Source organism: Pan troglodytes, chromosome 6 (assembly GCF_028858775.2).
Source record: "Pan troglodytes isolate AG18354 chromosome 6, NHGRI_mPanTro3-v2.0_pri, whole genome shotgun sequence".
Lineage (NCBI taxonomy): Eukaryota > Metazoa > Chordata > Mammalia > Primates > Hominidae > Pan > Pan troglodytes.
The window spans coordinates 143,736,220-143,751,326 of NC_072404.2; the positions used below are offsets into that span (position 1 = coordinate 143,736,220).

General features: G+C 41.2%; 1 protein-coding gene across 4 annotated transcripts in view; it reads right to left on the minus strand.

Moving 5' to 3' along the window:
* RBM28 (RNA binding motif protein 28) overlaps positions 1–15,107 on the minus strand; it is a 64,005-nt gene that overhangs the window by 42,012 nt on the left and 6,886 nt on the right. For all 4 annotated transcript variants that reach the window (XM_024358032.3, XM_016958106.4, XM_001152135.6 and 1 more), the window contains exons 7-13: positions 13,795–13,996; positions 13,491–13,627; positions 11,239–11,311; positions 8,768–8,877; positions 3,772–3,845; positions 2,510–2,645; positions 1,470–1,534 (exon numbers count right to left, since the gene is read on the minus strand). In XM_024358032.3, the coding sequence (XP_024213800.1) occupies positions 1,470–1,534; positions 2,510–2,645; positions 3,772–3,845; positions 8,768–8,877; positions 11,239–11,311; positions 13,491–13,627; positions 13,795–13,996 (797 nt within the window). The remainder of the gene's footprint in view (positions 1–1,469; positions 1,535–2,509; positions 2,646–3,771; positions 3,846–8,767; positions 8,878–11,238; positions 11,312–13,490; positions 13,628–13,794; positions 13,997–15,107) is intronic.

Below are 15,107 nucleotides of genomic sequence, written 5' to 3' on the forward strand. Positions count from 1 at the left end.
AAAATTCCCTAGCTCAAAATGTAGCTCAGAACAAACAACAAATAATACTGTGATTAACATCTATGCCCAGTCCTCATCTACCCACCAGCTCAACTGATTATCTAATCCTTCCAAAAGGAAATGGAACTTATTCAAAGAATACTTGACAGAATGCTGCGTTGTCTCAACTCTGCCACCCTGAGGCAAAGGAGTATCAATGACCACAGAACCATATTTTGCTCTTAGAGCAATACCCTCAACTATGCTGCCACAAAACCCCAGTTCCTGCGTGATCTGTGTCTAAAATGAAATGAAAGATGACATTCTTCTCCCAATTAGTTTTTTTTAAACCAAGTTGGTGGAAAAAAGTTTTCAATTAAAAGTTTTTCTTTTGTCAAGTCTTCTCAGTCCTGCTGCTTCTTGTTTGGTAAAAGTACCAACAGATCACAAAATAAACAAATCCCTTGGAAAACGACTATTAAAGGAACATCTGAAAAGGCTATCATGTTTAAGTTCAACAGACTATTTTTCTGTCAGGAAAAGCTGTGCCTGCTGTGAATTTATAATGCATACCTATCATTGAATGAGCTTTTTGCTAACAAAATTAGTTTTAAATTAAATACGTCATTATTGCACTGTGATCAGACAAGGGTATATAGTGCCCTTATAAAATTGAGGCTTTAAAATTTTCTGTAATTTCTCCAGTTAGGGATGGGTCTCCAGAGCCTATGATTTCTAGGTGTTCACTACCAGAAAAGTTGAAAACACTAGTGCAGAATCTGTGCCCACTGAAAAAAAGACACACTGCCTCCTGCTGTCATTACACTCTCACCCCTGTTCCTCATCTGCATGTTAAGGTTCCATAGCTAATTCTGTTCACAGTTATGCATCTTTACCATTCTAGGCTGGCTTGGCTTTTTGAAAGTAAGTTATATGGGAAAAAGTAAAAATTACTGGGAACATTACCAAGCAGCAAAGGAATATGAGTTATCGGTTAACATCGGAAACATCCATAAAATGGAGTTTTTCTAAAATGATTTTATAATCTGGAGATTATAACTCCTCCCAACTGACAGCTACCCCTTTCAAGAGCCATATCTTCTCCCTTCTCTAATAACTCCAGCTCATTCTGATCTTCCCCTTTTACATTATTCTGTGTTTATACTGACACCTAATTACACGTAGCAATAGCCTCTGACTGTCTACTGCATGATGTAGCAGCATGTGTTCAGCAAACATTTACTGCCAAGCACTAGGGAAACAAATAATAAGACACAGTTCTTTTATACCAGCATACAAAACAGATAGAATACTATGTATAATGTTGGGTTACTTGCTATTTCACCTATGTGCTTTTCTCCCTAACAGGGCAATAAGTATGGTCTGTGACCATACTGGGCTCTTTGATGAGCACATCTAGCATTCGATAACTATTTTTGATTGATTTATAGGCCACGCAGAATGTGAAGGTCAATGCCTAATCTACTCACCCGTTCTCTTTTGGCCATATCAGCAGCACTCACACCCTCTGCAGCCTTCGTCCCAGCACGAATCACTGCAGAAAGAGGGAAAAAGGCCAAGAGATCAACAAGGGAATTTTCACTGAGCAACAAGAGGAATGTGATTTGAATGATGCAAACTCTTTGTACAGGGCCCAGAGGACTATGTTGGCCAGGACACGGTGGCATTTGGTTAGGTCCAGAAATAGGCTACAGGGCTAAGTTCTGGGCTCAGAGCTGCTCTCAAGGACTAAAACTCTAAACATTTTGTGATTTTATTCCTCTTCTCTTTCTCTCCCCTCAAAGAATCTTCACGTACATGCCCAAAGTCAGAAAGAAAGGCCTAGAAGAAGTATGGAACATAAGTACATTTTGGAACATAAGTACATTTAGAATGCACAATGTTCCACCTATAATCTGCCCTTGGAACTTAACTTTGCTGTTCCTTATATACTTGAGGTCCATTACTAAACAGTGAGATAAGCCAGCCGAAAACAGTTATGTTGCCATAGAAGGCTGGTGTCGAAGGCTAAAGGACATTACTAGTACAGGCTGTGAAGCTATGGAGGAGGTGAGCTGATAAATGCTGTGTGACCTAGAAGAATTTTTTTAAAAATTTAAAGCTAATTTTTTTGTCTTTCTGACACTAAAGGAAAGTACTGGGTGCACATTTTAAATCCATGAATAATCCAAAAGAGTAATTTTAGTCATAATGGAAACCTCTTATTAGAAATGATGACAAGAAGCAAAGGTATTTTGAGTTCTTCCTCCCCCTTTGCCTTGCCAATCCTCTATTGAAAAAGACTAAAGGCAACCAGGCAGAAAAGATAATGGGACAGTTAATCCACAAAAATGAGTGAAGGTTTACTAATAGAGAGCCACATTTATTAAAGTGGAATGATCATATAGCACTGTTAAAGAGAACATTTGGGTTTCTAATTTGAAACATGCTTCCAGGCATACTATTGCTTGATCAATGATATGGCACAGGGCCAGGTACTTAGAAGCGTGGGTTACATCTCCCTACTCACAGCCTTCTCGGGCCAGATAGAGATTCCGGGTGCCAGTCGGCTTCTTCACCTTCGTCGTCTGAAGCTTTGCAGCCTCATCACGGGTCACCGCCAAGTCAACTTTGAGCTGCCGGCCATCCAGTTTAAGCCCACCAGCCTGTAACAGATCACAACCCTTTCTTAAAACACATAATGGCCGGGCACAGTGGCTCACACCTGTAAACCTAGCACTTTGGGAGGCTGAGGCAGGTGGATCACCTGAGGTCAGGAGTTCAAGGTCAGCCTGGCCAACATGGTGAAACCTCGTCTCTACTAAAAATACAAAAATTAGCCGGGCATGGTGGTGTGCGCCTGTAATCCTACTCAGGAGGCTGAGGCAGGAGAATGGCATGAACCTGGGAGACGGAGCTTGCAGTGAGCGGACATCGCGCAACTACACTCCAGCCTGGGAGACAGAGCGAGACTCCATCTCAAAAAAAATAAAATAAAATAAAAAAATAAAAAAACAAAACAACACATAATGAGTAGAAACTGGAAACTAAGCACCTGACAAGAACACCACAGAAAGGGATACAGCAAACATCAATTACGCTATGGAAGCCAAGCCCTACGATGTTTCAGCTCAGCTAGCTACAAATGGATCACTGGGCCTCACAATATTTAGTATAGCTGTGCAAAAGGCCACATGTGTATTTCAGGCAGTCAGCAGTAAAGAATTTATTTTCTGGGAGTTGATTAGTCCCAAAGTAGACCCAAACTGAGGAAAATTATCTGTAACCAGGCAAATGTCTAGTATTGTAAAGAAAGCTAATGAAATAGTAGAGTACTTACTCAAGAGGACTTAAGAAATAACAGCAATATTAGATAACATTATACTCGACTATAGAACAAATGGAGTAATTCTCCATCACCCACACACATTCTCTCTCAAACATCTACTCTACTTCACAGACGACCTTAATACCTCCTTATCCTAGTCTTTCATGTTATCAGTCTAGGATAGAGGCTGACACAGACAGCAAGCAACAAATATCAGATACGTTATTATCCCCTTTTCCTCACCTATGAAGCAGAGATCATAATTCTGCCTACCTCAAACGGCTGATGTAATGATTAAGATAATGCATGTAAAGTTCAGTGCCTAACACAAAGTGCTAAATAAGTGTTAGTTTTATTATTACTGACAAGAAAAATAATAATAAAGCTTTGTATAAATACCAGATGTTGCCCCTAAGAGCCAAACTGCCTCCTGTGTTATAAGGTAAAGGAAATATCTTCCTTACCTCATTCTCTGGAGAAGCAGCTAGAAGGCATTTCTGAGCTGCTTCTTGAGTCATGAACTGGGCAAATGCACAACCTGCACAAGGAGACACAATTCAGTGAGATCCCAAACTCCCACAGATAAACCAAAGACAACATTGCAAATGGCAACAGCCTGACACAGAGTGGAAGGCATAGGTGGCATCCATTTATTAAGTACAGCCATGTAGCCGGGCGCAGTGGCTCACACCTCTAATCCCGGCACTTTGGGAGGCTGATGTGGGCAGATCACGAGGTCAAGAGATCAAGACCATCCTGGCCAACACAGTGAAACCCCGTCGCTACTAAAAATACAAAAAATTAGCCAGGCGTGGTGGCGGGCACCTGTAGTCCCAGTTACTTGGGAGGCTGAGGCAGGAGAATGGCGTAAACCTGGGAGGTGGAGCTTGCAGCGAGCCGAGATAGTGCCACTGCACTCCAGCCTGGGCAACAGAGCAAGACTCCGTCTCAAAAAAAAAAAAAAAAAAAAAAGTACAGCCATGTACTTGCATAAGGACGTTTTGGTCAGTGACAGACTGCATATACAACAGTGGTCCCAGAAGATTACAATGGATCTGCCCTATACAGTTGTACCATTTTTTATCTTTTATACTGCATTTTACTATGCCTTTTCTATGTTTAGAAATACTTAGATACACAAATACTTACCATTATGTTACAACTGCCTACAACATTCAGTATAACAACATGCTGTGCTGTACAGGTTTGTAGCCTAGGAGCACATATGACCTATGTGTGTAGTAGGCCATACCACCTAGGTTTGTATAAGTACACTATGACATTCACACAATGACAAAATCACCAAATAATGAACTTTGCAGAATGTATCCCCATCATTAAGTGACGCATATTGCACTATGACACAGGCACTATGTTAGGTACCAAATAATCAAGACAAAGATACCACTGCTCTTAATGAAATTTTATTATTACTTCCTTCATCTGTTCTAATTCTTCTTAGAACTTTAGTCTCATGATCTCTCTTAATAAGAAATATCCATGTGAAGGCTGGGTGTGGTGGCTCACACTTGTAATCCCAGCTCTTTAGGAGAGCAAGGCAGGAAGATCGCTGAAGCCCGAGTTAGAGCCTAAGTAACATGACAAATCCTGTCTCTACGAAAGAAAAAAAAAAATTGGCTGGGTGTGGTGGTGCATGCCTATAGTCCCAGCTACTGAGAAAGCTGAGGTGGGAGGATGACCTGACCTCGGGAGGTCAAGGCTGCAGTAAGCCATGATCACTGCACTACAGCCAGGGTGACAGAGCGAGACCTTGTCTCAAAAAAAAGAAAGAAAAGAAAAGAAAAGAAATATCCACATGAAATGGTAGAGAAATTCCAGCCTAACACTTAATTCAGCATCACTTATGAAGTACCTATTAGAGGACTAAAAAGTAAAGCAGGAACCACTTAACCCTGAACTTAATTACAGATCTCACTGTCACACAGTCACTTGGGAGGCATCAGATACGGGCAGATCTGCTTCTCAGAGTAAAAGTCTCTGTCCTCCACTATATGAATATAGCAGGGAACCAGAAAGCCAGGAGCTCAATTCTTGGCTCATACTCTAGAATCTTCATAAGGCATGCCTTTCCTTGATTAGATGCAGGACCAATTAACCCATCTCTATTTCTGCTATTGACCAAAAAAAAATTTTTTTTTTTTTTTTGAGACGGAGTTTCGCTCTTGTTGCCCAGGCTGGAGTCTAACGGCACAATCTTGGCTCACTGCAACCTCCGCCTCCTGGGTTCAAGTGACTCTTCTGCCTCAGCCTCCCAAGTAGCTGAGATTACAGGCAGGTGCCTCCATGCCCAGCTAATTTTGTATTTTTAGTAGAGACAGGGTTTCTCCATGTTGGTCAAGCTGGTCTCGAACTCCCAACCTCAGGTGATCCGCCTGCCTTGGCCTCCCAAAGTGCTGGGATTACAGGTGTGAGCCACCTCACCCGGTCAATAAAAAACAACTTTCATAAGCAAAGAAAGTAAGTTTACCTTTCAGTAGATTCCAAAAAAGAAATACAAGTTTCATAATTTTGTTTAGTATTCCTTTAAATTTTAAATATTCTCTCAGATGCTGCCATATTTCCTAGAGCTACTGGGGGCATTGATCTTCTGCCTCCTATAAAAATGAATGGCACAGACTAACTGAAAGGACACATGCGCCAGGCCAACACAAAGGTCACCATCTAGGAGCTTCTGTGTCCCCTCCTGCCTCCTATCCTCCACTCACATCTTTATTATAGCACTAGTCAGGTGACATCTTCCCAAACAGAATGAATACCTCAGGAAAAATGACCACAATTCTTATCTGTTTCTATATCTCTAGCACCTACCATAGTGTACAGCATTAACAGATACTCAATAGAAAGAAACACATAAGGAAATATGGGGAAAATGTTTCTAATAGGCAGATTCAAATGAATCTAATTAGATTGAATATGAAGAAAATGGGTGCTTCTCTCTGAATAGGTAAGAATTTTATCATTGGAGTTTCCAGAGTCAGTACTGGGTTCAGTCTTAACATTTCCCTAAAAGACTGCAGTTAATACTTAGCTCTTCCAGGTAGTGAAATGGCATGCTGAGAGGGATAAACTACAGGAGCAGCACGAGGCTGCATGAGTAGGCAAAAAAGGTATCAGAAAAATTTAATGAGCTAGGGAAGGACAATACATTTTTTTTAAATGATTAAAACTATGCTTATTAAGATCATGAACTCTGTTAACATTAATAGACCGCAAGGGATATCTAGTCAGTCAATTGTAGGCTTCATTCTAAAAGTATTAACCCAATATACTACTGCACTAAAAAAGAGACAAAAGATACTACCACCAAAGTAAAGCAATATCATACCACTAACTTGGAACATTCTATGCAATTCAAATTGTCTAAAAACATTTTAGAAATGGAAAAGATCCAAGTAGTATAACTAAACATGAGAGCTGCAGGTACCTTAAGTGATTACTCGAACCCACTCATTTTACAGATGAAAACCTGAAGCCAACGGTAGTTAAATGATTTGCCAAAAATCACCCACTTTATCTGTAGCATAGCTGGGATTAGATCCCTAACTCTGTTCCACAGTGCTGCCTTATTCACATCTTTTTTTTTTTTTTTTTAAAGAGATGGAGGCGGTCTTGCTCTGTCTCACAGTCTCGAGTGCAGTGGCAATCATAGCTCACTGAAGCCTCTAACTCCGGGGCTCCCCGCAGCCTCCTGAGTAGCTGGGATTTCAGGCACACACCAGGTCTTAAACTTTTTTTTTTCTTTTTGAGACGGAGTCTTGCTCTTGTTGCCCAGGCTAGAGTGCAGTGGCACGATCTCGGCTCACCACAACCTCCCCCTCCCAGGTTCAAGCAATTCTCCTGCCTCAGCCTCCCGAGTAGCTGGGATTACAGGCATGCGCCACCACGCCCGGCTAATTTTGTATTTTTAGTAGAGATGGGGTTTCTCCATGTTGGTCAGGCTGCTCTTGAACTCCCGACCTCAGGTGATCCGCCTGCCTCAGCCTCCCAAAGTGCTGGGATTACAGGCGTGAGCCACCGCTCCCGGCCAGGTCTTACTTTTTTTTAGCTGAGTAAAAATCAAAAGTGATTAGGTTCTATCAACGTGAAAGATAAAAAGGCTTAGAATGGAGGTAGGTTCTTAAGCTGTGGATAGGCTCAAGAGAGCCCACACAGCCTCCGAAGCAGCATTTTTCTAAGGAGAGGATTCACAGCTTTTGCTAGATCTCAAACGAATCATGAATCACAATAAATTAAGAACTTAACGCCGGGCGCGCCTGTAATCCCAGCACTTTGGGAGGCCAAGGCGGGTGGATCACAAGGTCAGGAGATGGAGACCATCCTGGCTAACACGGTGAAGCCCCAACTCTACTAAAAATACAAACACAAAATTAGCCGGGTGCGGTGGTGGGCACCTGTAGTCCCAGCTACTCAGGAGGCTGAGGCAGGAGAATGGCGTGAACCCGGGAGGCGGAGCTTGCAGTGAGCCGAGATGGCGCCACTGCACTCCAGCCTGGGCAACAGAGTGAGACTCCGTCTCAAAAAAAAAAAAAAAAAAAAAAAAGCTTAGTGCTTTAGGAGAATGACTGCAATAGGTGAAATCAAAGATTATGAACGGGTTGGAAAGATGTTTACCTAACAACAGTATACTAGAACGAAGAATGGTCAATGCTTAAAACTCAAAAGAAATAGCTTTCGGAAAAAAAAAGAAATCTAAGGCAGCACTCCTGCAACATAGAGTTTTCCTTCCCAAGGCTGACACTGCAACAGAGTTTTTCTGTCAGCTTCTACCTCTAACAAAAGCAACAGGAAAAAAAAAGATCCTGGTAATTTCAAGCAATGTGGAGTGATTAGTACCTATGAGATACTATCACATTTGAAATGCAAAGAGCAAAAATGGAATTCATTACCCTAAAGTAAATAAGCAAGGGATTAAAAAGCTTAGACAAAATTATGGCTGGCAGCACCATTAAAGATGCTGAGTGTGACACCATTAAAGACCAGGATGTCCCTGGTCCTTTTTTTTTTTTTTTTTTTTTCGTGGAAACAAGAGTCTTGCTCTGTGGCTCAGGCTGGAGTGCAGTGGCATGATCTCGGCTCATTGCAACCTCCACCTCCCGGGTTCAAGCAATTTTCCTGTCTCAGCCTCCCAGGTAGCTGGGACCACAGGTGCACGCTGCTAATTTTTTGTATTTTAGTAGAGACGGGGTTTCACCGTGTTGCCCCGGCTGGTCTCAAACTCCTGAGCTCAGGCAATCTGCCTGCCTCGGCCTCCCAAAGTGCTGGGATTACAGGAGTGAGCCAGCGTGCCCGGCGTCCCTGGTACTTTTATAGAACCCAGAAACCTGGGCTGGATGGACTGTGAACCCCTCAAAATGGCACACATTATGCTCTTGTAACCTAGTCAGTGCCCACGGCAGTGGTCTCAACCCTTTTAGGGCCTGGCCAGCTGACAACACATACCTTTAGAATGCTCTGTGTCTGGATGCAAGACAATGCGGACATATTTGAGTTCTCCAAACTGTTGGAGAAGCTCCCCAAGTTCTTCTTCTTCTGAGTCAAAGGACAGATTTCTATGGAAGATAACCAGATGATCACAAGAAAAGTCAATTACATAAGTGAGATCCTATGTTCCAGGACAATGTAAGTGAGTTAGATATCAACTCTCCCTTGTTCAGAAATAGCACTAATACATAGGGATGGCCCCCAGTGACCCTTGGCCCCAACTGACTTTCCTTTGTCAATGAGGTTCTCTTTCTCAGGAATCTGAAAACGTAAACAGACACATACAAAGACCAGAAACTGCAGGTAAAGATTCATTTCTAAACAGCGGTGCCCCCCACTAGGGAAACTTCTGGGGTGCTGGAAATTTCTACATCTTGATCTGGGTGGTGGCTACATGGATGTATACATATAAAATTTTAACTGAGCTATATGCTTAGATTAATGTACTTTACAGAATCTATGTTATACCTTAAAAAAAAAAAAAAAAAGTGGTGTCCCCAGAGAAAAGACCCACAGCCTCCATCACCTAGGGCCCCAGAACGGCCCAGATTTTCACCCTCTTCCTGAGGCTTGCTCTTTGACAACTTTGATTCTGAAACCCTCTTTTTTCACTTAAATTGACCAAAATTCATTTCTCTTACTACAAACTAGAAGACTCACAGCAGACTAGTGAGAAAAGTCAAATTATCTCTCTTAATTAGTCATTTTTTCCTCTGTGTTGCTATTAAATCCAGGTTTCAATTAAAATCTTACTAAAGTCAGAAAAATCCCTCAAAATAGTAACACAAAAGCAAATACAGTAAAATTTACTAAGTTCAAAAAGAGAAAACTACTTACTTCTCTCGATGGGATTAAAAAAATGTTGGAAGGAAATTTTGTTGTCCTAAAATTTCAACACAGTATAAAGATTCCTCATTTCCCCAACTATGTAAATCCTTCCAGGGGTAAGCAAAACAGTCCCTAATAAGTATCTGTAATTTTACTTCTCTTATATGCACTGAATAGCCCCATGAATGATTCTATTTCATGGATAACCCAGATAAAAAAGGTTTTCTGCAATAAAACATATCCTAGCTACATTATTTCTTTTAATTTGCCTTATCTAAGATAGACATGGTTTTCTCTCTTCCACCCCTTTATTTCCCTAAGTTCTTTATTAAAAGGTGTATAAGGAATGGTATCCTTAGTACTGAGGTCACAGGCTTCTTCTTCACTGTGACATTTCTTCCTTCCTGTTAGACAGATCCTCCGCAAATACAAAATCATTTATATGGCAGTTCCAAATAATACAATTTTTAAAACACATGGAAAGACATGCAGTTAGGTAAGAAAATGGGCTTCAGTATAGCATGTATAAATTCATCTCTGTGAATCTTTATGATGTGGGCATGTAGTGTAGGTGTTCTCTGAGTAGTGATTAAGGTTAATTTTTTTGACTTTTTGCTCATGTATTTCATCAATTTCCTAGAATGAACACAAATTGTATAAGAAAACAAATTTTTTTTTTTTTTAAGACAGAGTCTTGCTCTGTCGCCCAGGCTGGAGTGCAGTGGCACAATCCCAGCTCACTGCAACCTCCACCTCTGCGTTTTAAGCGATTCTCGTGCCTCAGGCCTCCCGAGTAGCTGGGATTACAGGCACGCACCACCATGCATGGCTAATTTTTGTATTTTTAGTAAAAATGGGGTTTCACCATGTTGGCCAGGCTGGTCTCGAATTGCCCCCAAGTGATCCATCTGCCTCAGCCTCCCACGGTGCTGAGATTACAGGCCTGAGCCACCGCACCCAAGAAAATAATTCTAAAAGATTGTACAAGAAGATAAAATATATACCTCTAAAATCGGATGCAAATGACCCTAGTACACTGGTACTTAAGGACTAGAAGGCAGGCCTGAGGTATACTGAAGACATCCTGACCTCATAAAAGCAGCAATCTATTGCAGTCAGTAGAGCTAAAACACAACAGCAACATGAAATAAAGCCTATCGCCACCCCCACTCCCACCTAGTTTTCCTGGAAACAGATGAGATGCCTTACTTTATTCTGGACACTGCATCAGAAGATAAGTTAGGCATAAAGACAGAAATCATTTGAGACAAGCAGCGTCAATCCTCTCCAGCACTCCCCCTAAAACAAAGGCGGGAAGCAAGATGTTTCTAACAGTTGAACTGATTTCTTCCAAATGATGCCAACCCAATTACAAAGCATGAAATCTAAATGAAAATGTGATGTCAGGACCCATGCTATCTGTCTTGTGTGTTATAGTTCTGATTGTCCTACATTTCTCATTGTTTAGTATGTTCCTGGGACCAGATGTGCTTGATCTAATTTCTGGGCTAGGTAACAGAACTAGTGCCAAAAAGAGAAGAAGAAGGAAGAGAGATCTATGAAGACCACGCAAAAGCAATTCTGGAGGCAGAAAGACATACCTGATAAAAACAGTTTTCCCTTCATTCACATCAGAGGGTAATTTCCTCTTCTTTTTGTTTGAGACTTGCACAGCTAAGGTAAAAAGAAAAACAACAAACTGAAAGAGATTAGTGTAAGCCACATGACAAAGAGCTAACTTCTTAAGTACATAAAGATCGGCCTGGCGCAGTGGCTCATGCCACTTTGAAAAGCCGAGGCGGGCTGATCACCTGAGGTCAGGAGTTCGAGACCAGCCTGGCCAACATGGCAAAACCCTGTCTCTACTAAAAATACAAAAATTAGCCAGGCGTCGTAGCAGGTGCCTATAGTCCCAGCTACTCAGGAGGCTGAGGCAGGAGAATCCCTTGAACCTGGGAGGTGGAGGTTGCAGTGAGCCAAGATTGAGCCATTGCACTCCAGCCACGGTGACAAGAGCGAAACAAAGTCTCAAAAAAAATAAATAAATAAAAATAAAAATAGACAAAGGACATGCTAAGTATATGAAAAGATGTTCAAACTCGCTGTTAATTAAAGAAAACATAGCACAAGAAATGAGATACTATTTTTCACCAACAGATTGCAAAATCAAAAAGACTGATGGAATCCAATGTGGTAAGGGTATGGGAAAAAGACATTTCCATATACTACTATGACAGTGTAAACTTTCTGGAAATACTGTATAGGACATAGGAAACTTTGAGGAAAAAACATACACATACAATCACACAGAAATTATAAAATACACTACATTTTGAATGTGTATGTGTGTGTATATGTGTGCATTTTGCTTATAAATGTATGAAAATATCTATAGATACACAAGAAACAAATAACCTTGATTGTCTCTGGGGAAGTTCCCTAAGAAGCTGAGGATCTGGGTATAAGGGAGACTCACTGTTTGTTTTCAAGAACAGACATATAAGCTTATACATACAAAGAAAATATCTGGAAGGATGCACAAGAAACAACAGTGATTACTTCAGGGAATTGTTAGGATTGGTGAGAAACTTTTACTTTGTGTATTACACTCTTCTGTGTTGTGTTTTAACTTTTTATCATTATCATTTATCTGTCCTATAAGTTTTTTAGGTGAAAGAATGGCATGAGACAGCTGACTGTGGGTTGTAGAATACAGGATCTCAGAGTCCCTTCAGTGTAGAAGCTTCTTTGATTCTAAGGTGTATACCATTCTCTCCTCACAGAAAAAGCTTATTTCCTCAGATTTCTTATATGGTCAAACCAACATATCAGACTTACTGAAATGGAATCAGAATAAAAACAGCTGAAATAAAAATCTCCACCCAGACAAATCAAAGAACCAGTTATTAGCCATTTCTCATTCTGTAATGACCTGCCTTCCTCAGTAAACAAGTTGAATTTATTCTCAATAAAGGTAGCAATAAGGATTGGCTAAAGTTTTACAACATGTTCAAAGAGGTCCTTGTTATGGAATGCACTGTGTTCCCCCAAAATTCATACATTGAAGCCCTAACCCCAAATATAATTGTATTTGGAGACAGAGACTTTAGGGAGGTAACTGAGGCTAGCTAAATGAGGTCTTAAGGTTGGGCCCTAATCTGATAGGATTGCTGTGCTTGTAAGAAAAGAGAGACCAGAGTTCACTGTTACTTGTTCTCTCTCTCCCCTCGTCAAGCGCACAAAGAAAAGGCCATGCAAGCACATAGCGAGAAGGCAGCAGTCTGCAAGCTAGGAAGAGAGCTGCACCCAAAATGAATCAGCTGGCACCTGGGACTTCTAGCCTCTAGAGCTGTGAGAAAATAAGTTTCTGCTGTTTAAGCCACCCAGTTTATGGTATTTTGTTATGTCAGTCCAAACTGACTAAACAGTTCTTTATCCCCATCTCAACTCCAAGGAGTTGTTTAAAATCTAGCTTGATGTTGAGATGGTTATATCATCTGTTTCATCTATATTATCTGTATAAGATGCTGTTTACCTGGTTATTCAATCAAGTTGGACAATCCAGAGAGAGGTAGAACCTCAGCATTAAGCTAGGTTTTCAATTCCCTAAGAATCTTAACCCTCAAACACCACTCCAAAACTCACTTAAAAAACAAAACAAACAAAAAGGAAACAACAAAAAAACCTTTGGAAGAAAGGAGTATAAAGGTTTCCTTTTCAGCATTTAAACATAAATTTGATAGAACACCTTAGAGTCCTATTTAAAAAGAGATCTAAGCAGAACTGATGCTCATTTCCGTAACTTCAGTAACTTTTTTAAAGTCTAAAGACATTTATGAAAATCCAAACAAACCTTTATCCTCTTGCTCCTCAGTGCTGGTATCACTCTGAGCCAGTTCCTCTCCATCATCAATACTATCGCTTTCCTCTAGGTCACTGTCCTCCTCAGAATGATCACTGCTTTTTGCAGGGGCTGGTCTCTTGACTGCTCTGCAATGGCACAGATCAGAACTAAGGAGGTGGGCTGACAGAGGGCCTATTCAATTTCATTACACATGTCAATTTTGCAATGATGCAGGCAGAAAAAGGAGAATTTTTCCTCTCGGAGACAATCTTGAATCTTCCTCTGCTGTCTCAGAACAGGATGAGCTGCTTACCTCTTCTGAATTTGCACAGGCTTGGTCACCTTTGATTCTATATTCTCTTCCTCTTCATCTTCATCTTCATCATCAAAAACCCCATCTTCTTCATCATCATCATCGTCATCATCATCGTTTTCTTCCTCTTCCATATCCTCTTCCTCCCTGCCCTTCTTTTTAACTGATTCCTGATGTTTAGATTCATGGCTCTTTTCCTCACCTATGGAGGGAGGTAAAGAAAGTAGGAATTCATTTAATATCCAAAACAATGTTATTTTAACAAAAGTAACCAACACTCCAAGTTCTTGGTTTCATCGGTTTTACAGAGTTTCGTATATTTTTCTTACTGCATATAACAGGAGAAAGTATAAAGAAAAGAAAAAGCAAAAACAGAAATAAACAAAACTCTCAACACCCAGATTCCTTTAGAGTTTGTCCCATTCATCAGTCTGAAGGTTCATCTGGCCCAGACTGAAAGAAGTGGCAACTGAGCCTCTCCAAGCAGTCTACCATTCGTACATCTGGCCCAGACTGAAAGAAGTGGCAACTGAGCCTCTCCAAGCAGTCTACCATTCGTACATCATAGCCAGCAAAATGCTCACTAGGGGGCAAAGCCAAGCCATGAACTTTAATCTCAGTGCGTTCTATTCTCTGAGACCCTGGTGGCTTACCAGCCAATTGTTTTCTAAATAAACCTCAAGTTTTAAGTTTCTCTATTCTTAATGTTCCATCACTCCTGTTATGCACAGCCTGGAAACAACAGCAAGTAAAGGGGACAATGAACTCAGGCTCACTCACAGCCACTCCCAGGAAGGGGCTTAGACTCAAAAGAGCCTAGGTTTTGGGACCAGAGCACCAAATGGTACAATATGAATTGACAAACAGACCTGGACTCACTTCTGAGCCAGCAGGAATTCAGAGTTTTCCCTGAAAGCCCAGTCTCATTCTTTTGGTTAATCTTCCACAATAGTCTTACTCTGATAAGCAGGTTCTCTTACACTTTTTTTTTGAGACGAAGTCTCGTTTTGTTGCCCAGGCTGGAGTGCAGTGGGGTGATCTCGGCTCACTGCAACCTCTGCCTCCCAGGTTCAAGAACCTGCCTCAGCCTCCCAAGCAGGTGGGATGACAGGCGCCCACCACCAAGCCCAGCTAATTTTTGTATTTTTAGTAGAGATGGGGTTTTGCATGTTGGCCAGGCTGGTCTCAAACTCCTGACTGCAAGCAATCCACCCAAAGTGCTGGAATTACAGGCAAGAGCCACTGCACCCAGCCTTTTTCTTACACTTCATGAACACAGGAGTTGTTTCAATACTCTCACCCAGGTTATACAA